Source organism: Scyliorhinus canicula, chromosome 10 (assembly GCF_902713615.1).
Source record: "Scyliorhinus canicula chromosome 10, sScyCan1.1, whole genome shotgun sequence".
Taxonomy (NCBI): Eukaryota; Metazoa; Chordata; class Chondrichthyes; order Carcharhiniformes; family Scyliorhinidae; genus Scyliorhinus; species Scyliorhinus canicula.
The window spans coordinates 189,144,782-189,171,320 of record NC_052155.1 but is presented as its reverse complement, the minus strand read 5'-3'; the positions used below and the strand labels follow the sequence as shown (position 1 = coordinate 189,171,320).

The following is a 26,539-nucleotide window of genomic DNA, read 5'->3' as shown; positions in this document are numbered from 1 at the left end:
ATACTTAAAAAAAAGAAGGCAGTTGACCCCTATCTTCTCCAGCGTAATTGATGAAGGTCAGATATACAGGCCTTACTGTGTTACAATGAAACAATTGTTCAGCAGCCAAGAGTAATGACTCAGAAGCTCAACGTTTAGGAATGAAAAGTGGATTTTGCTTTGGGGACAGAACGTCTTCATTTTCCAAGTATTGGTATCTGAAGGTGAGACTAATTGAGGCACTAAAAGGGCAGCACGGTGGCCTAGTGGTTAGCACAACCGTCTCACGGCGCTGAGGTCCCAGGTTCGATCCCAGCTCTGGGTCACTGTCCGTGTGGAGTTTGCACATTCTCCCCGTGTCTGCGTGGGTTTCGCCCCCACAACCCAAAGATGTGCAGAGTAGGTGGATTGGCCAGGCTAAATTGCCCCTTAATTGGAAAAAATAATTGGGTAATCTAAATTTATTAAAAAAAAATAAAAAAATTGAGGCACTAAGTGAAATTACTAGAGAATTACAACAATATTAATGTCCCAAAGCCCTCCAAATGGAAACCAATACGAGCTGAGACACATCAGGAGATTTTAGGGCAAATGAGGGGAGATCTAATTGAGGTGCCTATGATAAAAGGTCTGGATAAAGTAGACGTGGAGCGGATGCTTCCTCTTGTGGGACATTCTGGAACAAGAGGTCATTGTCTCAGGATGAGAAGTAGCAAATTTAAAGCGGAGTTGAGGAGAAACTACTTCTCGCAAAGGGTCATGAATCTGTTACCTCAAGTGCGGTGGATGCAGGGACTGTGAGTAAATTTAAGGGGGAGCTAAGATAGATTTTTAATTGGTAATGTGTTGAAGGGTTACAGAGACCGGGCAGGACGGTGGAGTTAAGGCCAACATGAGATCAGCCATGATCGTATTAAATGGCAGAGCAGACTCGAAGGGCCAAATGGCCTAATTCTGCTCCTATATCTTATGAACTTATGACCAAAAGCTTTGTCAAAGATCTTGGTTTTAAGGAGAGTCTTATAGGAAGAGAGAGCGAGAGAGGGAGAGGTGGGGTGGGGAGCTGGAGGGGTTTAGGGAGGGAATTCCAGAGTTTAGGGTCCAGGTAGCTGGAGGCACGGCCATCAATGATGAAGCAATCAACACAGGAAATTCACAAGAGGCCCGAATTAGAGGAGTGAGAGAACATGGGGGTCTGTGGGACTGGAGGGGATTATAGGCACAGGGAGGAGGGAGGCTAGGGAGAGAGTTGAAAACAAGGATGTGAATTTTAAAATTAGGACATTGCTTGAGTGGGAGCCAGTGTGGGTCAGTGAGCAGAGAGGAGGAAGGAATGGGACTTGCTGCGAAGGTCACGGGAAGCAGAGGTTTGGACAGCTTCATGTTTGCAGAGGGTAAAATGTGGAAAAGCAGCCGGAGAGCATTGGAATAGTGAAGCTGGGAGATAATGAATGATTTCAGCAGCAGCTCAGCTGAGATAGGCGGTGTTACCAAGGTGGAAACAGGCGGCCTTAGCGATGATAAAAATCGGAGTGAGTTTATAGAGCACTCGCTGTTGAAGTTACCCAGTGGTTTATGATGAAGAAGCCATATGGCCGTAGGTTGTGAGAATTCACACAGGTTACTGGATAGTTTGGTCACTCTGATGAAAATGGCAGCTAATCTGCCATTAGGGGCTGGTTTAGCACAGTGGGCTAAACAGCTGGCTTGTAATACAGAACAAGGCCAGCAGCGCGGGTTCAATTCCCGTACCAGCCTCTCTGAACAGGGGATGGAATGTGGAGACTAGGGGCTTTTCACAGTAACTTCATTGAAGCCTACTCGTGACAATAAGCGATTATTATTATCATTATTCATCTGAAACCTCCCTGCGCGGTTGAGGAAATTGCTGAATTGCGCAATAATTAGTCATGAATCTGGCTGCAGAAAATGACCGACCGCAGAGTTTACTCTCCCATCCAACAGGCCATTCCCAGCCATTATACTGTCGCTATTAATGAGTCAGAATGCCACAAACTATAAGAAGCATTGTGTAGTGTGATCTCTGCAACAACTGTTAAGAATCGGAAAAAAACTAAGATTAAAAAATGAAATTGGAAAATAAAACAAAATAGGAGGGGGGATTGGTAAGGACAGGTGTCTGAAGGCGGAAAAGCAAGTGTTTACCTATGTGACGAGGGGAAAACAGTGGGGTATAGAAGAGTTAATTTCAAAGTGGAGAAATAAGGGAATTTGCATTTATATGCTAAAAGCTGAGTCCACAGGGTGGGTAACATCAAAGGGAAAGAATGATATATTCATAGAAAAATAACTGGAGATAGGGACACAGCAGAGGGCAGTCTCCCCTGAAAACAGGTTATTGCTAACAGGGCAGCGAGTTAAAATCCAAAACCAGAACTGACAAGATTCCGCCTTCGCTGAAACTGAAAATGGGTTTTCCCAGACGTGGACAAATAACCCGTGCGTGGTAATCACCTGTTATATTTATCTGATAGAATTATGTAACATTAGATGTTGTTTGGGAACAAGGGACGTCTCCGAGTTCAGGAAATGAAGGTAGTTGAGAGCAAAGGGGTCACTTCATGTGTTACGGTGTGTTTAGCCATCAGTGTAGTTACTTGCACTGCTATAGAGTATTATCGTCCTTCTTGTTATGTTCTTTATGAATTGATCTCAATGTGATTGAACTATTCCTCCCTGGTTTGCATCATATCTTTTCTCACGTTATGCCAAATTGAAAATGTACACCACTAAGAACCAGTTTTACACCTGGCTTTTGAGATACCCTCACATTTAACATTAGCAGGGTTCACGACACAACACAAACTCAGGAAAGTGATGCCCATTAGAAGGTGGCACAGACCTCAGCAGCGGTTGCTGTGTGAGAAATCGGTCTGGAAAGAACTCCATCCAGGATCAGCGTAAACGTGTCCAACTTGGGCTTGCCTTTGGTGTTCTCCACCACCTCGATGGTAACGTTCCCTCCACCCACAATCTCATACTGGAGTAAATCAAAGTCCCCTGTACAGGAATAATTTGAAATGAATGTTAAGAATGCAAGCAAGAGACATTTTGAAAAATCCCATTTGTATGTTGTGTTTGTTGTGGTCGCGGATTAGATTCTCCCCAATGTCCCCTCACCGTTACTCGTGCCCACTACTCATGATTCATGCATGCTGGTACACTCTGCTGCTGAGGTTTCAAAACGTCCGGGGGGCTGGGTATTGAATAGGAATTGGAGTGAGTTTATAGAGCACTCGCTGTTGAAGATACACAGTGGTGTATGATGAGGAAGCCATATGGGCATAGGTTGTGAGAATTCACACAGGTTACTGGATCGTTTGGATACTGGATATTCAAGAACATTTCTTTCCCGTACCTTGCTGGGATTCTCCTCTGGGTGAATCAGCCTCTCCCAGGTGATTCAATGGATGTGGGGTAGATGGTGAGGGGGTGGTTGGTGAGGAAACGTGTTCAGTCACACGGTGGTGTGGTGGGGTGTGCAGGAGATGGGTGGCTTGGTCCTGAGTTTTGTGCACTGAGATGGCACAGCACCCACCCATCGGGCAGCAGAATGAGCAGCTTCAGAACATGGGAAATAGGAGCAGCGAGCAGCCATTCAGCCCCTCGAGCCGGCTCCGCCATTCAATCAGATCATGGCTGATCTCGTCCTGGTCTCAAATCCACCTCCTGTTGCCCCATAGCCCTTTTAACCCATTTTTAATCAGAAATATATCTATCTAAGAAGCTGGGCAGAACGAGGTAAGAGTGGATGGAAGTGGGGGAAAATTGCAAAGGGTGTTTCTGGGAGCAGATGAGTGACAGCAATCACATGAACATTTTCAGCAGGTTAACTGCCTCCAAAGAATAAAGGATTAATCTCCAAAAATCAAATTCAAGCTGAACTGAGCTGTGTAGCCTGGTGAAGAAACATTCAGAGTGACTAACTGTCATCAGATACACTTTACCTCTTGCAGAATTGAAGGTCACTGTGTAGATAAAGTTTTGATTGGTTAATGTGCTCAACACGTCAACCTTATCTGGTTTGATTGACCGCAGATCGTTTAAAGCTTGTTGAATCTCTCCGGCTGAAGCATCTACAGGAAGCTGGACTGAGGTGAGGGGGAGAAAACAGCCCAGGGTTAACACAACAGCACAAAGAAAATGACCACACTTGAGTACTTTAGCTTAAATTTCAGAAAGGAGAGTGCCTCATTACACGCAGGACATGTAAAGGAGAGGAATTTGCATTTATATGGTGCCTTTCACATCCTTGGGATGTCCCAGAGTTGTTCACACAGAAAGGCCTTCAGGAGCAGCTAGGAAACCTATGGGCTGAAAGCTCAGCTCCAGTGGGTGTGGTGTACCCACCTCTCGCCTGGACCACTGGTGTGGGGGGTGATATGCATCACTGTAAATACACAAGGGGTTAATGTAAGTACACGTAGACTAGATAGGCACTAGAGGGAGCACCAGGGACATGACACACAGACATTCAACCAATAGGCCAGTAAGATAGGACACGACCAATGGGCATTCACGATACAAACAGAGGTGACACTACCAGAGGGGGGCATTACACCAACCCATATAAAAGGACACAGCACACACGATCTTCCTCTTTCCAGTGGAGACACTCAGTAAGTACACAGGGTTGATTTGAAACACATCACACCCACCACGTGGATTGCAGCAGACTGGTTCGTCAGTCTGAGTAGCTATAGCAGGATTAACAGGAGAGTCGAATCCAAGAAGGGGAATCGTTAACAGTTCAACAAATGTGTTAAAGCTATCTCCAAGTCTGAACCTTCCTTTGTCAGAGTGCACATCGAGGAAGCAGCTTATGCTACGCCAAGAGCATAACAAAACAGTGTGGGGGGTCTGCCTGCTGAAACCTGGCAGCCTCGAGGGTTGGGGGAGCCTCCTGATCCATGGAGGGTGGGTTCCCCTGGCAATAAAGACCAGCCCTGACTTCACCCACTACTCCCCACCTAATTGGGCAAAGTGAGACCAGCCTCACTGACATTGGTCCAGTTGGGCAGCCTCCAGGATGTCACCCCAGGTCGGGTGCAATCCCAGCAGCCCTTGTTCTCGATGATGGTGCTGGTGCAGAAGAGTCACAGAAGAAATGAGGACATATGAGCAAAGCTTGGTCAAAAGAGGTAGATTTTAAGGAGCATTTGAAAGAATACTGAGAGCGAGGTTTGGGGAGGGAATCGTGAGCTCCGGGCCCAGGCAGCTGCCTCCAATGTTGGAGCCATGGAAACCAAGCATACTCAAGAGGGCGGGTCTGGACAAGGCAATACTAAGCAGAGAGCAGAAGGTTAATGTGCCCAAGCCTCCGGTTATGTGTATGTCGCATTTGTAACTACAGTACCTGTGCGTTCCTGTTTGTAGATGAGTTTGTACCAGTGGTAGGAACAGGTACCAAACGTTTGACAAGGACTTGTGATGATGATTTTCTGAATCTCACTGACTGCACGTCCCATTTTCCAATTCTCCAAGGTCAAAATCTAAAATGGTCAAATCAAAGAGTGTTAAATTGAAGCGGACAGCAAACGTCAAACAAAGAAAATGGAGAATCTATTCATAGAGTGAAATGAAGACAGATTCACCATCATCGGAGGGAGTGCACAATGACACCAGGACTGAAAGGTGGAACAGATATCCCAGTTTTTCCAGGATGGTCCCAGTGTCCTGACAGTTTTCTCCGGATTTCGGAAATGTTCAGGTTTTTACCGCACTCTAGTCCACTCCCCTTTAACCGACCCTCAATTCCCATTTACTGCTCTGACTCTGTGCTACCCTGATATTCAGAATGCTGCCCACTCGCCACTCCTTAAGCGGTGGTGCTCGGACGTTCCCTCCTCTGCAGGAATCCGTCTCAGCAACATCCAGAGCCGGTATCAGGAACAAATTGTTTCTCTCCAAAGTGGCCTGCTTTTCAGTGCTCTAATTGACCAATCGGAGCATTCGGACAGAATGACCAATCAGTGATTCCATGGAGGAGGCCAGTAGGGGAGGACTGAAGGTCATCGGGGTGTGGGGAGAGCAGGGAGGCGCTAATTTATGAGGCACTGGGGTAAATCTATAGGAATTACTGGGGGTTAATTTACCTCCATGATCTCCTATAAATGAACCCCATTACCATCTGGGAGGCAATAATGTGACTGAGGATTGACGGCTGTGTCTGCCAATGGCGGGGCTCACTTGGAGAGATAGTTGGGTGTCACCCATCAGTAAAGCACCCGCCAGTGTCAGGGAAAGTAGCAGGTTGGTTCAGTTGAACCATGGCATGTTTAGCCAAACCCCTCCTTGAAAGATAGTATGCTTTCCAGCACGGCAGCACACGTGGATGCCACTGTGGCTTCACAGCTCCAGGGTCCCAGTCCGGGTGCTCCGGTTTCCTCCCACAGTCCATAGACGTGCAGGTTAGGTGGACTGGACATGATAAATTGCCCTTAGTAACAAAAAAGTTTAGGGGGGGTTATTGGGTTTCGGGGATAGGGTGGAAGTGAGGTCTTCAGTGGGTCGGTGCAGACTCGATGGGCCGAATGGCCATCTTCTGCACTGTATGTTCTATATTCTATGTTCTTTCCCCATTAGAACCATGGGTGCAAACAAAATCTCTCACACTTGAGGTATGTTCACAAGTTTAAAATCCAGCTTCTGGCTGAAAATATCTATTATTAGAACCCACTGTGCAAATGAAAATGAAGATGGTTTTTAAATGCAGATTGGTCCCACCCCTTACACAATAAAGTTAGAGTTGAAATGAAATGTTGGTCCCGTTTTTTTAAGAGGCGGAAATGTAATTCAGACCAAAGTCAGTGATCAGTATCGGCTGTCTTCAGTGATTGGGTGTCTCAATACGCTTGCTCACTGGGCTGTGCACATTGGGACCCTGCCCACTCTATACCCAGACATGAACATCATGACTATTAACGTTTTGGCCATGAACATAGTCACCAGGAACATCATGCTTTAGCCAGAGACTCACACTGAAATGTCAGGACAGTCAGAATCATTAACTCTGGCTAGACATATTCCAGGAGATATCATCACATGACTCATACCTCACCTGCCCCTCCCCCAGACCCCTACTATTGGTCGCCCAACATGTCGCTCACAGAGCCCCCCCTTCCCAATACATTCAGGTTTTGACATTTGAGAATCTGATCACCTTATTAAAAGGGTTCAATCTGAGGGTGTAGGCTAGGCCTGTGTTCCTTGGATTGGTGGATGAGATACGGGATGTTCTAGTCTCAAGGGAAGAAGGTGTGAAAACTGCAGGACGAGGAGACCAGGAAACAAGGACAGTTATTGTGCAGCTGGCTTTTCAATCTTCTTGCAATTCTCGCTATGATGTGATATTATACATATATATATATTATATATTTTAACTACATAGGCAAGAAACAGGCTAAATTATAATCTATATTTATTTGTTTTGGGCAATGTCCTGACATTTCAGTGTGAGTCTCTGGCTAAAGCATGATGTTCCTGGTGACTATGTTCGTGGCCAAAACGTTATTAGTCACGATGTTCGTGTCTGGGTATAGAGTGGGCAGGGTCCCAATGTGCGACAGCCCAGTGAGCAAAGCCAGCAGCATTGTTCGGATACTCTGTTCATTCCCAGTGGGGACTAGAGCCTGGTGCGTGCGGGTGAGCCCACATCATAAAGGGGAGGTGGGGCTCTAGCCTTGGGTGCAGACCCCCCCCCCCCCCCCCCAACCGGGAGAACATCCTCTGAAGTTCCAAATTCCAAATTGTGAGAAAGGTGTTTGTGAACCTGGTGTTAGGAGCTGCCAGAATTCAAACGGGCGAATTAACTGTGACATTCATCCCAATAACCTCTAAAGAGGACAGGAAAAGGCTAGTTGGTCTTCAAGCAGCTTGACACAAGCCAACCGCTCCCAGCATGGCCACCCTACCTGCAGGAATGCACTGATCCGGTCTCCTGCCAGATGCCCTTTAGACCATTTAGGTAAATTCCCCTTCCCCTTCCCTTCCCCTATCAAAGTGATCGAAACTGACCAGTAGACACATCCCCCAATGTCTTCTCTATGTCGACAGGGCAGCTCTCAAATATTTAGCTTCATGTGTTTTGTTACCTTCTCAACAGATAGAAATAGTACATGGGCTAAAATGGGACAACATTTAAACATTCAAACCTATTAAAATATGGATGAGATAAGACCAACTCAGCTCGGAGACCGCAAGTAGACACTTTCCCACAACCCCCACTCTGACCATCACCTCCATCCCATCCTATCACCTCCAACAAAGACAGAGAACGGAGAAATTTCAGCAGTGGGGCTGTCTTTGTCACCAGCACCATGTGGAGCACCAGGCAATGTAGAATTCAGCAGATATTCAGTTCCATCCCATTCCCCCTGCCTCACCCAGCGGGAATTGAAGATTCAGCATTGACCTGTTTCTCGTGGACAATAACAGACTGTGATGTGATGAGCTGGATTTCACGGATAGAATCTGCTGTTTGTTGTGCTGTGTAGGACATGTTCTTTCTGTACATCCCAGTATGAACGGTGTGTGTACTGGTTTCCTGTAACACCATTTCAATGTAATATCTGTGGAGTAAACGATGACAGCCGGTTGGTGGAATTAAAATCAGCACAGGGATCTCATTCGATTACTAAAAGGTTCAAAAGGTACATTTTGTTACATCTTGCAGAGTCATCTGAAAGTGCTTCACAGTGTTGAAGGCAAACATCCTCCACACTGCAAACTACCACGAGTAGTCATAAGGTGAATGGCCAGTTATTGGTGGTAACGGTACAAAGAGGATCATTGACCCAGCCATCAGAGAGAGGACTCCTCTTGCTCTATGAAATATCGCTGTGGGATTGTTAAACTTTTCCTGAACAGATTATCTGATGTAAAGGATGGTTCAGGTCAGGAATGCTCTGACTGGAAGTGTGGTGGAGGCAGATTCAATCCAGCGGACAGGAGGGCATTATCTGATTATCACAACTATGTGTGGAGGTACGGGGGGAAAGGGGAGGTGGATGGCACTAAGTTACGATGCTTGTTTGGAGAGCCCGGGCACGATGGGATGAATGGCCTCCTGCTGCACCATGACAATTCCGTGATTGTGTGGGTGGGTCATGATTAATCACAACATCATAGAACATAGAACAGTACAGCACAGAACAGGCCCTTCGGCCCTCAATGTTGTGCCGAGCCATGATCACCCTACTCAAACCCACGTATCCACCCTATACCCGTAACCCAACAACCCCCGCCCCCCCCTTAACCTTACTTTTATTAGGACACTACGGGCAATTTAGCATGGCCAATCCACCTAACCCGCACATCTTTGGACTGTGGGAGGAAACCGGAGCACCCGGAGGAAACCCATGCAGACATGGGGGAGGACGTGCAGACTCCGCACAGACAGTGACCCAGCCGGGAACTGAACCTGGGACCCTGGAGCTGTGAAGCATTTATGCTAACCACCATGCTACCCTGCTGCCCCCATAAATTGGAAAAGTGGAATAAGTGTTTATGGGGAAAGATCAGGTGCACGGTGAGAGAGCCAGGCAGCTGGGAATGGTTTGAATTTCTCTGGTCAACAGAGAAGTCCACCTTTTTCCTGACTGCCCTCCTGTGCTCTTCCCAGTATTTCTGCAACAAATATTTCCTTTCTTTATTCCTTTATTAACCACACTCATTTCACGGTGATTCTGGGACTTGGAGAGAATGGGGGAGGGCTGGTTGCCACACCATTGGGCAGTAACCTGTGGAGTAGACTCACTGTGCGCTAAGACCTGACCTCCTGTCTCCATTTCCATTCATTTCATCGGGTTGCGCTGTCCATTTCACCAGCTTGCCCCCTGCCCCCACCCCAGACCCCAATCTCCAAGACCGCAAGATTGAAGCCTATCACCACGGTTACAGCTCCATGAATCAGAAGAATAGAAACTGGGCAGCATGGACAAGCTGGGCCGAAGGGCCAGTTTCCATGCTGTAAACATCTATGACTCCAATAGATGTGTTGGGGGGTCAGTTTGGAAGTGAGCATTCCTGGGGCAGAGGTTTGGAACGCCTGCTAACTGCACGTTGGGCTAGTAATCCTGGCCACACTGCAGGAGTGCTGACCGCTGGGAGAGGCATCTTTTAGATTAGACACCAGACTACGCCCCCTTTATACTGATTCAGCTTCCTATTGAAATGGGTTTTCATATTTAAAAACATGACCCAATTTGAAGAGGAGCAGGGAGTTTCCCAGTGCCCCGATCAGCTGTGAGGGAGCTTGTTTGGGTTGGCTGTCTCTGTCTGTTGACCAGAGAAATTCAAACCATTCCCAGCTGCCTGGCTCTCTCACCGTGCCCCTGATCTTTCCCCACTACAAACACTTATTCCACTTTTCCAATTTATCAGATTTATCCAATTAATGTGCACCCTAAAAACCCTCTGCAAAAATACATTTCTCCTGATCCCTCCCATAAGAAAATAAAAATTGGACAGGAATAGGCCATTCGGCCCCATCAGCCTGCTATACTGTTCAATGCAATCATAGCTGATTCTCTACCTAAAATTTACTTTCCACATCTTCTCCCGATCCCCGTATATCCCAATTTCCTCAGATTTCAAAATCTATCGATCTCAAACACACGACGATGGAGCATCCACAACCCTCTGGGATGCAGCATTCCAAAGATTCGCAACCCATTGAATGTAGGAATTTCTTCTCATCCCCAATCCTAAATGAAAACGATTGGCTCCTTATCGGACACTGTGTCCTTGAGTTCACAGCCACACTGCCCCGAAAGCATCTTGCAGTGGTACAGTATGGCTGGTGAAAGCCGGGGGAACACGCTCCCGGTATCTACCGCCTCACCACGCCTCACGAGGTCCAACGCAATCTCGAGATGTTCCGAGGTGAATTCCGCCCACAATGGGCAGGATCACATTTTGGCAAATCTGCATATTCAAGCGAGACAGCTAATCTCACTCTGATGTGCAGATTCCCGAGGTTCCTGAGGCTTTGGGATTCATCCCCTTCACCTCAAAGTCCTCAGGCGAGTGCCATTTGGGACTGGGCTCCACAAACAAGGACCAGACAGAATGGCACTTGTGGGGGTCTTCCCAGGGATTGGAGACCCCCAGCTACATGCCCTTTGGGCAGGGTTGTGCCCTGGCACTGCCCTGGGTGCAGGTTAGTGGTGCCAAGCTGGCATTTTTCACGTGCTCAATTGGGCTGGGGTTGGCCAGCATGGGTGTTGGAGGGGTGAGCTGGAGACCCTCCCATAGTGCATTGTGGGTGGGGAGGCGAGGCAGGAGATTCTTGGCAGGGGTTGGGGGGGGGGGGGGGGGGGGGGGGGGGGGAGGCGAGGCAGGAGATTCTTGGCAGGGGTTGGGGGGGGGGGGGGGAGGCGAGGCAGGAGATTCTTGGCAGGGGTTGGGGGGGGGGGGGAGGCTGGAGATTCTTTTGGGGGTTTTGGAGATTGGAACGCCTGTACTGTGAGTGCCGGGAAACACACAACTATATTCCCTCGCTCCGGGACTTTGTTCCCATTTGGGAGAATCGCGCCCCGAGACTCAGCGAAAATAGAGGGTGGAATCCAAGGTAAAAATGTCTAAGTGAATTCCTGGTGAGTTTTTCAGGCTGTTTCCTGCCGGCTCTGTCGGTGATTTCCCAACGCTATTTAATGACACCCAGTCACTTTTCTGGGCCCTGGGGAGTATCTCACCAGTTCAGCCTGGGGAGTATCTCACCAGTTCAGCCTGGGGAGTATCTCACCAGTTTAGCCTGGGGAGTATCTCACCAGTTCAGCCTGGGGAGTATCTCACCAGTTCAGCCTGGGGAGTATCTCACCAGTTCAGCCTGGGGAGTATCTCACCAGTTCAGCCTGGGGAGTATCTCACCAGTTTAGCCTGGGGAGTATCTCACCAGTTTAGCCTGGGGAGTATCTCACCAGTTCAGCCTGGGGAGTATCTCACCAGTTCAGCCTGGGGAGTATCTGACAAGTTTAGCCTGGGGAGTATCTCACCAGTTCAGCCTGGGGAGTATCTCACCAGTTCAGCCTGGGGAGTATCTCACCAGTTTAGCCTGGGGAGTATCTCACCAGTTTAGCCTGGGGAGTATCTCACCAGTTTAGCCCACACTTTGAGTTGTTTTTAGCCCTGGGGAGCTGAACTCCGAGATCGGGCCGCCATTTTTAAAGGGTCTTTCACTGAACTCGTGGGCCCCCCACACCCCCCTCCATGGGAAAAGTCACTCCCCCCCCCCCCCACATACACATACACACACGGACACTATCCCACATCCCCCAAGTGAGGACACCCTGCTATGTGGTCCCTGGGGGTCCCCCTCTTTAGGCCCCCCCCAAACCTCCTTCCAGAACCCACACCCATCAGCCCCCCCAACCTCCCAGAGGCCCCTACGTACCTGTCCTGCACATCTCCAACCCTTCACAACCGCCACCCCCTCCACCCTCCTTTCATGGGCATGGCCTTCCTAGGGCCCTGACCCTTGGCACTGCTGCCTGGACACATTGGGGGAGGGGCATCGGACCACCCTGCACTGTCCCTGATCACTCAGGGCCTCCAATGGCGTGGGAGGTCCCCCCCCCCACCCCACCTCACCCCCCCCACCCACCCCACCTCCCCCCCCCCCCCCCCCCCACCCCCCCCCCCCCCCCCCCCCCCCCCCACCCACCCCTTTTGGGCAGAATCCAACTCCGATGCCTCCCAGGATTTGGGTGTATCCTGTGAGGCACAGAGGCTGCTGGGAGGTCTCTCCCGGGATTCTCCAGCCACATTGTACTCTCGCTCTAGCGCCACGGGATCGCAAACAGATTCTCAGAATCTCATGTTTGATCCATTTCTATAGATTGTCTCTGATTCTCCAAGAGTGCTGACCCAATCTCCTCAATCTCTCTCCCTACGGCAACTCAGGAATCAGTCTAATGAGCCTTTGTTTCGTCTCCTCCAAAGTAAATATATCCTTCCTTGGCTACAGAGACCAGAAACCCCCCCCCCCCAGGGAGTGGCCGGGATATTCAGAGGGAGATGTCAGCATCACTCCAGCAGATCTGTAGCCGATTGGAGGAGTCCCAAGCACTACGGGTGCCGGATGTGTCGCTGGCAATGCATGGCACTGAGGCCAACACTGCTAGGGTGACGATCGCAGTGGAGAGCCTGGTGTCAGCAGCCTGGTGTCAGCAGCCTGATGTCGGTACCATGAGTGAAGGTGTCCAAGGCATCACTCAGTCTGTGCCGGTCATGGCTGTGGGTCTCGGCAGAATGTCCGACTCGATGATCCAGTACCAGCAGACATGTCCCGCTCTCAGATGGGAATGGCCGAGGTGCTGCAGAGTATGGCCCAATCACTGAGGAGCATCGGCGAGGGCATTGACACAATGGTGTGGACCATGGGGAGCTGCCAGGGCTGGCAGAGCCAGATAATGCAGGGGCAGCCAGGGCTCGACCCAGCTGCCCCGACATCCCATAGTCAACCCCATGGCCCTATGGGCACCGACCAGGAGGAGGGGGCCAACCCGGACCCATCCCGCAGAGTGGCAGGGTGCCAACCCGGACCCATCCCGCAGAGTGGCAGGGTGCCAACCCGGACCCATCCCGCAGAGTGGCAGGGTGCCAACCCGGACCCATCCCGCAGAGTGGCAGGGTGCCAACCCGGACCCATCCCGCAGAGTGGCAGGGTGCCAACCCGGACCCATCCCGCAGAGTGGCAGGGTGCCAACCCGGACCCATCCCGCAGAGTGGCAGGGTGCCAACCCAGACCTATCCCGCAGAGTGGCAGGGGGCCAACACGGACCCATCCCGCAGAGTGGCAGGGGGCCACCAGCTCCCCCAACTTCCGCCCCTCTGATGAGGCTGCGGCTCACAGCCGGTACCCGCAATAGGGCGGCGGGCCCTCCAGCCCCAGAGCCCCCAGAGGACACCCGTCAGGGGCATCAAAGGACACGGTGCAGAAGGAGGCCATTCGGCCCATCGAGTCTGCACCGACCCTTGGCAAGAGCACCCCACTTAAGCTCACGCTTCCATCCTATTCCCGTAACCCCATAACTCAGAACCCCACCCAACGTTTTTGGACATTAAGAGCAATTTATCATGGCCAATCCGGGTAACCTGCACATCTTTAGCCTGTGGGAGGAAACCGGAGCACCCGGAGGAAACCCACGCACACACGGGGAGGATGTGCAGACTCCGCACAGACAGTGACCCAAGCCGGAATCGAACCTGGGATTCTGGAGCTGTGAAACAACTGTGCTAACCACTGTGCTACTGTGCTGCCCCAGTTGTTTTATAATTAATTCATCAATAAGGCTTTAATAACTGTCTCTTAGTAAATGGCTTTTGTGCTGTTGTATCTTTCCTGCTCATTAAACAGTCCCTGGGTTCACAGTTTCTTATTGAATAGGGCCAATGTTGCCATCAATGGACAACAGGTCAAGCAGTTCATTTCACATTTTCATTAGCCAAGCTTTAAACTCTTGTTAAGAATTTCCAGCTCCTACATTATCCCAGAGGTACAGCTGTCGTGGGTACTTTACCTGTGGGCTGCATTTATAGAACAGTGACATTTCCAGTCCAATATCTTTTGTTGACGTAATTCTTTTTGCTATTTGTCAGAGCCCAGACATGTGTTAGTGCATACAGCAGAATCTCAGGTCACTATTTTCGAATGAATTTCAATTACTGATCTCAGATATGAGTCCAAGTAAATTTTACATTAATACATCAATCAACCATGTAAGTTACACTGGTTAGCACTGCTGCCTCACGGCGCCCAGGACCCGGGTTCGATCCCGGCCCCGGGTCACTGTCTGTGTGGAGTTTGCAATTTCTCCCCGTGTCTGCATGGGTCTCACACCCAAAGATGTGCAGGTTAGGTGGATTAGCCACGCTAAATTGACCCTTAATTTGGAAAAAAATGTGTGTACAATTCAATGTAAAATACAGATGTAAATTTTCAGACACATAATTTACTGGTAAATGTTCAATTAAGTATGTAAATGAAACAACAATGTCTAATTATGTAAATTACACATGCGAAATGACAATTAAAAATGTAGATTAAACTTGTTTATGTATGCAAATTCCATTTGTACATTTTCAATTGTAATATGAAGAGCATAAAGTGTAAGTTTGTCGAGGTGGGTGATACTTACTCTTTCCCTTTCTGAAGATGCTTGCTATCAAATTCATGGGTTCTCCTTCTGTAGAAATACCGAGACTTACCAGCAACTTTCACCTGGTGAATGATACAGTAAGAGAACATGTGAAATTAACAGCAGATCCTCTTAAATCCTTTTATTCTCAATTACTCCTCATTCCTGAATCTGAAATCAAAGTGCTCATTGATCCCCTAGGTCCTGTCAGAGATCCCTTAATGGCTCAAAATTAGGTTCCCTTTTCTCTGAGGAAATAGGCCAGGCTCCATTATCTCATCTTGCTGTCAGATCCTTGAGAGCTTGCCATCCTCTAGCGCCTCATGCCTTGATGCCATCTCCAAGTGCTCCCTGTATCTCTCAGAACCATTCGAAAATGAAATGAAAATGAAAATTGCTTATTGGCACGAGTAGGCTTCAAAAGAAGTTACTGTGAAAGCCCCTAGTCGCCACATTCCGGCGCCTGTTCGGGGAGGCTGGTACGGGAATTGAACCCGCGCTGTTGTTCTGCTTTACAAGCCAGCTATTTAACCCTGTGTGCGAACATTTTGTTTTCTTGGCAATTGGAGTTGAAACTTAATGGACACCAAAAGCCGTTAATTACCCTAATTAGGATTAAAGGATTAAACTGCTTCCATTTTCAATCTTTTTCCAAATGGTAGGTGTATAGAATTCCCCGGAGTAAATTGCGGACTCTAGCCTGAACCAGGTTGGGAAAGGTCTTCTGAATGTTAAAGCACTTTTTGAAGACAAACATTATCATAGAATTGAAATCGGTCACTCCAGTCCTGGGCCAGTTCAACTCCATTTCTTTACCCTGTCTCCATGTTAGTGATGGTGTGATGATGTGTCCAGCTGCACATCTCATTGCTACCATCTTCCACAATGGCGAGATCTCCACACTTGCCAGTACACACCTTCTTATGTTAAAAACTAGTGGCTGACTGAGTCAGTGAATATGGAAGTAAAATCACACAACGATTACACATCAGAACAAAGTGTTGGAAAACTCAGCAGATCTGGCAGCATCCTCCATCCACACACCGACCAGAGTGAATAACCTCATTGGACACAACTATTCCGTTAACACCGCATACTCTCACCGCCTCCCAGGCTCGAAAAGAAGCAGTCACTCCAGGAAACGTGGAAAACGTGCAGGCCTGCAGGTGAGAGTGAAACAACGCGGCCCCAAAACCCCTCTGCCTAGCTTACTCCTAGCAAATGTCCAATCTCTGATAAACAAGCCAGACGAGCTTAAAGCCAGACTCATCTTTCAAAGAGACTGCTGTGTGCTCTGTTTCACGGAGACATGGCTCACTCCTGCTTCACTGGACTGTGCCCTACAACCAGAGGGCTTCTCAATCCACAGAATGGACCGTACAGCGGCCTCAGGCAAGGCTAGGGGAGGTGGGGTCTGCCTCCTAATCAACACCTCCTGGTGCCTGGATGTAGCAACACTGGCGAGTTTCTGCTCCCCGGACCTAGAATACCTGACACTAAAATGCCGACCCTACTACCTTCCGCGGGAGTTCAGCTCCGTTATCCTCACGGCAGTTTACATCCCACCCCATGCAAATGTGAAAATCGCACTGGACGAAATATTCACCACCACAAATAGCCTTGAAACGAAACAACTCGAGGCCTTGTTCATTGTAGCTGGGGACTTCAATCAGGCCAAGCTCAAGAGCGTACTACCAAGTTACCACCAACACGTCACCTGTTACCACCAACACGTCACCTGTTCCACCAGAGGCCCAAACATCCTGGACCACTGCTACACAAATATCAAACATGCCTACCGCTCTACAGCCCGCCGACACTTTGGCAAATCTGACCACAAGGCTGTGCTCCAGCTCCCGGGCTATAAACAAAAGCTGAAGCGGGAGAAGTCGTTTAAAGAAAGTTGTGCATTGTTGGTCTGAGGAATCGGATGATCTCCTGCGAGACTGCTTAGAGTCAGTGGACTGGTCAGTATTTAAAAACTCTGCGGCCAGCCTGAATGAGTACGCCACGACAGTAACTGACTTCATTAGTAAGTGTGTAGGAGACTGTGTGCCAAAGAAGCAAATCCGCGTGTTTCCCAACCGGAAACCCTGGATGAACAGGGATATCCACTGCTTGCTGAAGTCTAGGTCTGAGGCATTCAAGTCAGGCGATCCAGATATGATCTAAAGAAATCCATCAAAGATGCCAAAAGACAGTACGGGACCAAGCTTGGGTCCCAGGCTAGCCACACGGACCCCCGCCGTCTATGGCAAGGTCTGCAAGACATAACAGGCTACAAGGTGAAGGCATGTAAAATCGCCGGCTCCAACGCACCCCTCCCTGATGAGTTCAATGCATTCTATGCCGGCTTTGAGCAAGAGGTCAGCGAGAGCGAGCCCTCTACCCTGGAAGCCGCGGATGAACTTGTATCTGAGATCATCATTGCAGACGTCAGAGCAGCCTTCTCGAAGGTCAACCCACGGAAAGCCACTGGCCCGGATGGGGTACCCGGACGAGCACTCGGATCTTGCGCGGATCAGCTGGCGGGGGGTATTCGCAGATATCTTCAACCTCCCTTTACAACAATCTGAGGTCCCTATCTGCTTCAAGAAGACGACCATCATCCCTGTACCAAAGAAAAGCCAAGCAGCGTGCCTTAATGACTATCGTCCAGTGGCTCTGACATCCATCATCATGAAGTGCTTCGACAGGTTAGTCATGGCACGAATCAACTCCAGCCTCACGGATTGCCTTGATCCACTACAGTTTGCCTACCGCTGCAACAGGTCCACAGCAGACGCCATGTCCCTGGCCCTGCACTCTACCCTGGAGCACCTAGATAACAAAGACATGTATGTCAGAATCCTATTTATTGACTACAGCTCAGCCTTCAACACCATCATTCCTACGAAACTCATCTCCAAACTCCATGGCCTGGGCCTTGGCTCCTCCCTCTGCAACTGGATCCTGAACTTTCTAACCCACAGGCCACGACCAGTAAGTATAGGCAACAACACCTCCTCCACGATCATCCTCAACACCGGTGCCCCACAAGGCTGTGTCCTCAGCCCCCTACTATACTCCTTATACACCTATGACTGTCGCCAAATTCCCCTCCAACACGATTTTCAAATTTGCTGATGACACCACCATAGTGGGTCGGATTTCAAACAATGATGAGACAGAATACAGGAATGAGATAGAGAATCTGGTGAACTGGTGCGACGACAATAATCTCTCCCTCAATGTCAGCAAAACGAAGGAGATTGTCATTGACCTCAGGAAGCGTAGAGAACATGCCCCTGTCTACATCAATGGGAGCGAAGTAGAAAGGGTCGAGAGCTTCAAGTTATTAGGTGTCCAGATCACCAACAGCCTGTCCGGTTCCCCCCATGCCGACACTATAGTTAAGAAAGCCCACCAACACTTCTGGTGGCGCCCTCGAAGAAGCAGGTCATAGGTCGGATCGCTCCCGCCTGCGATGGGCAAACGGACCTTTTTCAACGGACTTTTTCGGGACCTGGCAGCCTGAATCGGTGGAGGAGACGATAGGGAAGAGGCTTCCTTCCCGGGGTATGGGCAGCTGGACTAGAAGTGGTCGAGTGAAGCGGCAAGTCTCGAAGCGGGAGCAGCGGGGACCCCAGACTGGGCGGCCAAGCATGGCGGACGGCGGGGACCGGGGAGCGGAGGCTCACTGGCCAAGGGAGGAGCAGATGGAGTTCTTCAACAGATGGCTCCTCCCTCTGCAACTGGATCCTGGATGGTGTTCGCCAAGCTGAGGAGGGACACGCTGGACCCGATGAGAGCGGTGATGGACCGAATGGTCGAGACACAGGCGGCACAAGGGAAGGCGCTCAGGGAGGTCGAGGCGAAGCTTTCCAGCCAGGCGGGCACGGTAGCGGAGCTGGAGACCGAGGTGGAGGAGCTGAACGCCCGTCAGAGAAGGATGCAGGAGCAGCTTGAAGAGCTGGGGAACAGAGCCAGGAGGCAGAATTTACGAATCGTTGGCCTCCCCGAGGGCTGCGAGGGGTCAGATGTGGGCGCATACGTGACGGGTATGCTTGAGGCGCTGATGGGACCGGAGGCCTTCCCTCAACCCCTGGAGTTGGATGGGGCACATAGAGCCCCCGCAAGGAAGCCCAGGACGGGTGACCGACCGAGGGCCTTGGTTGTCCGCTTTCACCGGCTTGCTGACAGGGAACGTGTGCTGCGATGGGCCAGGGCGGAGAGGAGCAGCAGATGGGAGAACTGCGAGGTGCGCATTTACCAGGACGTGGGAACGGAGCTGGCCAAGAGGCGTGCAGGATTCATCAAGGTAAAGGCAGCCCTCTACAAAAAGGAGGTGAGGTTTGGAATGCTATATCCTGCAAAGCTTTGGGTTACGTTTGAGGAACTCCACTACTACTTTGAGACACCAGAACAGGTTTGGACTTTCATTAAAGATAAGAAACTGGACTTGAACTAATGGGCACTTAGTTCTTTCAGTGCTGTACAGTGGCGGCGGTCCGTTAACCTAATTTGCTCTGATTAGGTGTGGACTTTTATTAAAAGAAGAAGCTGGACTTGAACTAAAGGACTTTGGGCTCTCAGAGTTTCTGTGTGGAGGCGGTTTGTTAAACTATCCTGTACTGTAATGTTTTATCCAAGATTGTATTCAGCCTGGACAGAGAGTGGGGGCTGGAGGGTGCACTGTTTAGGGTGTTTTTGGGGGATTGAACCGAGGGGGGGGAGGGGCCCTGCAAAGGGGGCCCTTTTGGTGGGAGATCGGGGCCTCTGATAGGGGGGTGGGCTAGGGGCTGGTTAAGGGACTTGAAAGGGCACGGTGAGATACAATCAGGTTAATGGGTCCCTGGTGTGTGGGGGGAGGGCCCGAGCGCTCGGGCGGGAGACAGACAGGCTCCAAGAGCAGGGGTCAGCGTAGCTAGCGTAGGTCAGGGGGCACCAGGGAGAGTGGGAGGAGGGCGGCGGGCTAGGGCCAAGCGCAGAGCTGACCTGGCAGGTCAGGCCACAGGGGGCAGGGTAGGCCTGGGGGGGGGGGGCAGCTGAGAGGTAGAGCAGAGGAGACTTAAGTGGGCAAGGGTGGGGGTGACCAGGGATCCCCCCCAGAGGAGAAGGTCGCTCAGTGAGCAGCGCCAGAAACCGACAGCAGCAGCACCCCGGGGGGCGGGGGGCGGGTGGGGGGTTAGAGCCACGTTGGTTGAACACGTGTGGCATGGGCAAACAGAGCTGACAGGGGAAGTGCCTTATTAACATGTTTATTCTTTCCCACCATTCGTTGTCACTATGTTAAGGCTCTTTGCACTGGGCCTTTTTTCTTTCTGTAAATGTTACAAATTTGTTTTAAATAAAAAATTTCAAAAAAAAAGAAAGCCGACCAACAACTCTACTTTCTCAGAAGACTGAGGAAATTTGGCATGTCAGCTACCACCCTCACCAACTTCTACAGATACACCATAGAAAGCATTCTTTCTGGTTGTATCACAGCTTGGTATGGAGCCTGCTCTGTCCAAGACCACAGGGAACTACAAAATGCCATGAATGTAGCCCAGTCCATCAGGCAAACCAGCCTCCCATCCACTGACTCTGTCTATAATTCCCGCTGCCTCGGAAAGGCAGCCAGCATAATTAAGGACCCCACACACCCCGGACATACTCTCTTCCACCTTCTTCCGTCAGGAAAAAGATACCAAAGTTTGAGGTCACATACCAACCAACTCAGGAACAGCTTCTTCCCTGCTGCCATCAGACTTTTGAATGGACGTACCTCGTATTAAGTTGATCTTTTCTCTACACCTTGTTTTAACTGTAACATTATATTCTGCAGTCTCTCCTTCTTTCCCTATGTACTGTAGATCATAGAATTTATAGTGCAGAAGGAGGCAATTCGGCCCATCGTGTCTGCACCGGCTCCTGGAAAGAGCACCCTACCCAAGCCCACACCTCCATCCTACCCCCATAACCCAGTAACCTCACCCAAAACTAAGGGCAATTTTGGACAATAAGGGCAATTTATCATGGCCAATCCACCTAACCTGCACATCTTTGGACTGTGGGAGGAAACCGGAGCACCCGGAGGAAACCCACGCAGACACGGGGAGAACGTGCAAACTCCGCACAGACAGTGACCCAAGCCAGGAATCGAACCCGGGACCCTGGAGCTGTGAAGCAATTGTGCTAACCACTGTGCTACCGTGCTGCCCACTATGCATTACAGCTGGCAAGAAACAATACTTTTCACTGTATACTGATACATGTGACAATAATCAAATCAAATCTGTGGAGAGAGAATCAGAGTTAGTGGTTCCAGTTCTTTGGAAGGTTTACTTACGTACCTTGTCCTCAGGGAGCCCGGTTGAGCTGAAATATAACGAGAATAAACTACTATCGGGGGTTTGGAAACCGTAATCGTCAGTTTCGGGAGCAACAAAGAACCCGCTTAAACGTGTTAGAGATGGACTCCATGGTGAGGAGGGTTTATACAAAGCCTCATCCGTCCAGGACACTGAATATCCTGAGGAACTTTCATTGTAGTGTGGTAAATTATCCAGGGTACCACTTTGCCACTTTTCTACCTTCAATCCTCTTCCCCCTACACCAATAGAAAAATAATTCAATAAATAGGAGCACAATGAATTGACACTTTAAAAGTTTTGACAGTTTCAATGATAAACAACTTGTGTCACTGGAACAAAAAGATGTGTCTAGGAGTGGTCACACACACACACACACAGACAGACAGACACACACTCACAGACATACATACATACAGACAGACAGACACACACACTCAGACATACATACAGACAGACAGACACACACACAGACACACACACACTCACAGACATACATACAGACAGACAGACAGACACACACTCACAGACATACATACAGACAGACAGACACACACACAGACACACACACACTCACAGACATACATACAGACAGACAGACACAGACACACGCACAGACACACACACTCACAGACATACATACAGACAGACAGACACACACACTCAGACATACATACAGACAGACACACACACAGACACACACACACTCACAGACATACATACATACAGACAGACAGACACACACACTCAGACATACATACAGACAGACAGACACACAGACACACACACAGACACGCACACACTCACAGACATACATACAGACAGACAGACACACACTCACAGACATACAGACAGACAGACACACACACAGACACACACACTCACAGACATACATACAGACACAGACACACACACAGACACACACACTCACAGACATACATACAGACAGACACACACACACAGACACACACACACTCACAGACATACATACAGACAGACACAGACACACACACAGACACACACACTCACAGACATACATACAGACAGACAGACACAGACACACACACAGACACACACACTCACAGACATACAGACAGAGACACACACTCACAGACATACAGACAGATACACACTCACAGACATACAGACAGACACACACTCACAGACACAGACAGACACACACACACACTCACAGACATACATACAGACAGACACACACACAGACATACATACAGACAGACAGACACACACACACAGACATACAGACAGACAGACACACACTCACAGACATACATACAGACAGACACACACTCACAGACATAAATACAGACAGACACACACTCACAGACATACATACAGACAGACACACACTCACAGACACAGACAGACAGACACACACACACAGACATACAGACAGACACACACTCACAGACATACATACAGACAGACACACACTCACAGACATACAGACAGACACACACACACACAGACATACAGACAGACAGACACACACTCACAGACATACATACAGACAGACAGACACACACTCACAGACATACATACAGACAGACACACACTCACAGACATACAGACAGACAGACACACACACAGACATACAGACAGACAGACACACACTCACAGACATACAGACAGACAGACAGACACACACTCACAGACATACAGACAGACAGACAGACACACTCACAGACATACATACAGACACACACTCACAGACATACATACAGACAGACACAAACACACACAGACATACAGACAGACAGACACACACTCACAGACATACATACAGACAGACAGACACACATTCACAGACATACATACAGACAGACAGACACGCACACACAGACAGACAGACACACACACACATACACCCTTCAATATAAGTTTCTATTGCTTTCTTACTTGTGTTTATCCAACTTCCCTAAAAGGCATCTACATTATTTACCTCAACTACCCCTCGAGCTAACAAGCTCCACATTGTCATCATTCTTTGGCTACAGACGTTTCTCCTGAATTTATAATTGGATTTATTGATGATTGCTTTATATTTTGATCTCTAGTTTCAGTTTCTGCACATGAAGCAACATAATAATAATAATCTTTATTAGTGTCACAAGTAAGTGTCTCACTGGGCTAAATCGCTGGCATTTAAAGCAGACCAAGCAGGCCAGCAGCACAGTTCGTATTCCTGTACCAGCCTCCGCAGACAGGCGCCGGAATGTGGCAACTAGGGGCTTTTCACAGTAACTTCATTGAAGCCTACTCGTGACAATAAGCGATTTTCATTTTCAAGTAGGGTTACATTAACACTGCAATGAAGTTACTGTGAAAAGCCCCTAGTCACCACATTCCGGCGCCTGTTCAGGTCACAGAGGGAGAATTCAGAATGTCCAAATAACCTAACAGCACGTCTTTCGGGACTTGTGGGAGGAAACCGGAGCGCCCGGAGGAAACCCACGCAGACACGGGGAGAACGTGCAAACTCCGCACAGACAGTGACCCAAGCCGGGATTTGTACCTGGGTCCCTGCCACTGTGATGCAACAGTGCTAACCACTGTGCGACAGTGCATTACTCCATGTATCTAATAAACCCTTTTAAAATGTTTTTTAAAAACTTCCACCTTCTCGCGAATAATGTTTGCTCAAGGTGGAAGGCGTTGAATGAAAGTTATTTAACTTGTGAACTGAAACTAACTCTTAATTAGGTTACCCTTGAGTAAGTTAATCACCTGATTGAGGATGTCTCCTTGATTGTCCAGGGAATAAGTGTTGCTTTTCTGGTCTCGTTTCATCGCTTCTGGGCCAGCTGGAGAATGAAGCAGCCAGACAGGGTAGAGCACCCAGCTCCAGCTAGCGATATGGCCCGGAGCAATGCTGGTTCCACGGGCGCACATGCGCACGGCATCGGCCTGCAGCGACTGCACCGTGTTTCATGGTGGATGCAGCCCGCGGATCCAACTCGGGTCACCACTCCTCAGCCGAGGGGCAAGGTTTAGAAGGCTGAGCCTTCATGGATAACCTCAGCCTGTACGGGGAATTGAACCCACACTGCTGGCCTCGCTCTGCATCACAAACTTGCTGTCTAGCCCACTGACACTGGGCACAAGCTATCATCTCTTTAAAGGCCCTGATTGTTTAACGGCGGTCAAGATTTGATTCCAATTTAGCTGGGACAGAAATGTTCTCACCCCATTGAACTCAGCCCGTCCCCATTTAAATATCTTTACACTAGAAATGCTCCTTGTTCTTTTCTGAATCTAAATGATACAATGATCATTGTCCCCTAAACTCCCCATGACTTTGTACAGCAGGATTAAGCATTAGGGGAACACATCTCTACGTCACTGTCGTCACCTGCTACTTGATCATTTTGCAGCTCAATACCTAAGGTTGAATCTTTTCTCTCTCTTTTTCCCAGGAGATTATTTTGTGCCGATGGGTGGGGTGAGGTGCGAGTTGCACAGTCTGTGGCAGGGGCAGCGGACCATCTGCTCTGATGGGTGGGGTGAGGTGAGAGTTGCACAGTCCGGGGAAGGGGCAGCGGACCACCTGCTCTGATTTTCTCCTTCATTTTCTTATGTCCACTCATTGCTCAGTGAGGCGTTTAAAACCCATCAACTCTGAGACCAGCAGGCAGCTCCAGAAACCACACAACGTGATGTTGGTGCACAACACATCTCTTTCCCAAAAGTCCTGATTATAACGGCTTGATTTCAGACATCGATAACTGCCATTGAACCTTACAAAGAATGTTTAACCTCCAGGTTTTCCAGAGGAATTAGCGGACAGGTCACCACAGTGAGAAGTCAAATCATGACGAGACCCAGAGATTGCAATAACAGACGTCTTGTTGTGTGTGTGTGGGGGGGGGGGGGGGGGGGGGGGGGGGGGTTAGCAGGATTCCTTCCTTTTTAGAAGACAAACTTAAAAATAGCCCCCAATGGGATAAACACTGATTGCAATTTGACAGGAATGTACAAATGAACAGAGTGCCCCTATCACTGTCTCTATTTCAGGGTGTTATCTGTCCCTGAGTCAGGGTTCACTGATACAGTTAGAGCCCATAATGGATTCGATGTATTTTAATGCAAAATGTATGAATTAAAGTTGAGATAACTAGCAAGTGAGATATCAATGTTTCTAACATGCTGTCCAGTATATATGTGGCTCTATCCACTTTCAGTAAATCAAACCTTTACACATATCCAACTGAATATTAATCTGATAATTGTCTAATGTAGGTATTAAATTAAAATGATAAATAAGCAAAAATCAGCATCACCTGGAAAAACTGTTCTGAGAAGATTGGCTGCCTTAGTAGTCCGACAGATGATTTGTGTTTTATTGATGCGTAGAATCCCACAGCTCTGACCTGTGCAAAACATGAAGAAAGCAAAATATTGACACCAAGACTGGAAGGATGGGCTAAGTGCTCTGGGTTCGAATCCAACCCCAGGTGGCCGAGGAAGGTGCGAGCATAATGGTCAACCTTCAAAATCCTTCCAAACGTGCCAATGCTGGCGGTAAACGTGGGAGAGACTCCGGGTCAGTCACGCTTGATGTGGGGTGGTGCCCATTAAGCTACAAGCCCTTGGCGACAGACTAGCGGCCTGTTCCCAGAATAACTAGCTATGGAAACAGACAGAAGTCTGCCTGTCTCCACCATTAGGTGTGAGAAGAAAATTGGAATGGAATATTGTGAATACAGTTGCTTTCTGAGATGTAAGCAACCTCTACTTATTTTACTGATCAGAGTGTAATAGTCGGGAGATTCATTGCAAGTAACAATATGTTCAAACAGAAATTGGTTCACGCCACAGACAATAAACCACCTTCCCCAGAACTGTTTGTATATTTAATCAACAAATTGTAAATGGTGTTAGAAAATAGGACCAGGATCAATGGAAGCATCAGATGGAGTTGGGAATCTTCTCGAACTGAGTGGACCTATCGGTTGGTTTGGTCCAATAACCGGCTGTCGCAATAAATGGAGCAGGTCTGACAAACTGGCGTGTCTGCTGTGGCCCAGTAAGTTGCACTCTCCC

At 48.9% G+C, this 26,539-nt stretch overlaps 1 protein-coding gene across 1 annotated transcript in view; it reads right to left on the bottom strand.

Moving 5' to 3' along the window:
• The window catches only part of pkhd1l1.1 (PKHD1 like 1, tandem duplicate 1), a 186,950-nt gene that overhangs the window by 140,180 nt on the left and 20,231 nt on the right, over window positions 1-26,539 (bottom strand). Inside the window, 7 exon segments of the mRNA XM_038808494.1 lie at window positions 2,843-3,000; window positions 3,948-4,091; window positions 5,357-5,492; window positions 8,414-8,570; window positions 15,141-15,223; window positions 21,458-21,714; window positions 25,777-25,866. Coding sequence (XP_038664422.1) covers window positions 2,843-3,000; window positions 3,948-4,091; window positions 5,357-5,492; window positions 8,414-8,570; window positions 15,141-15,223; window positions 21,458-21,714; window positions 25,777-25,866 — 1,025 coding nt within the window.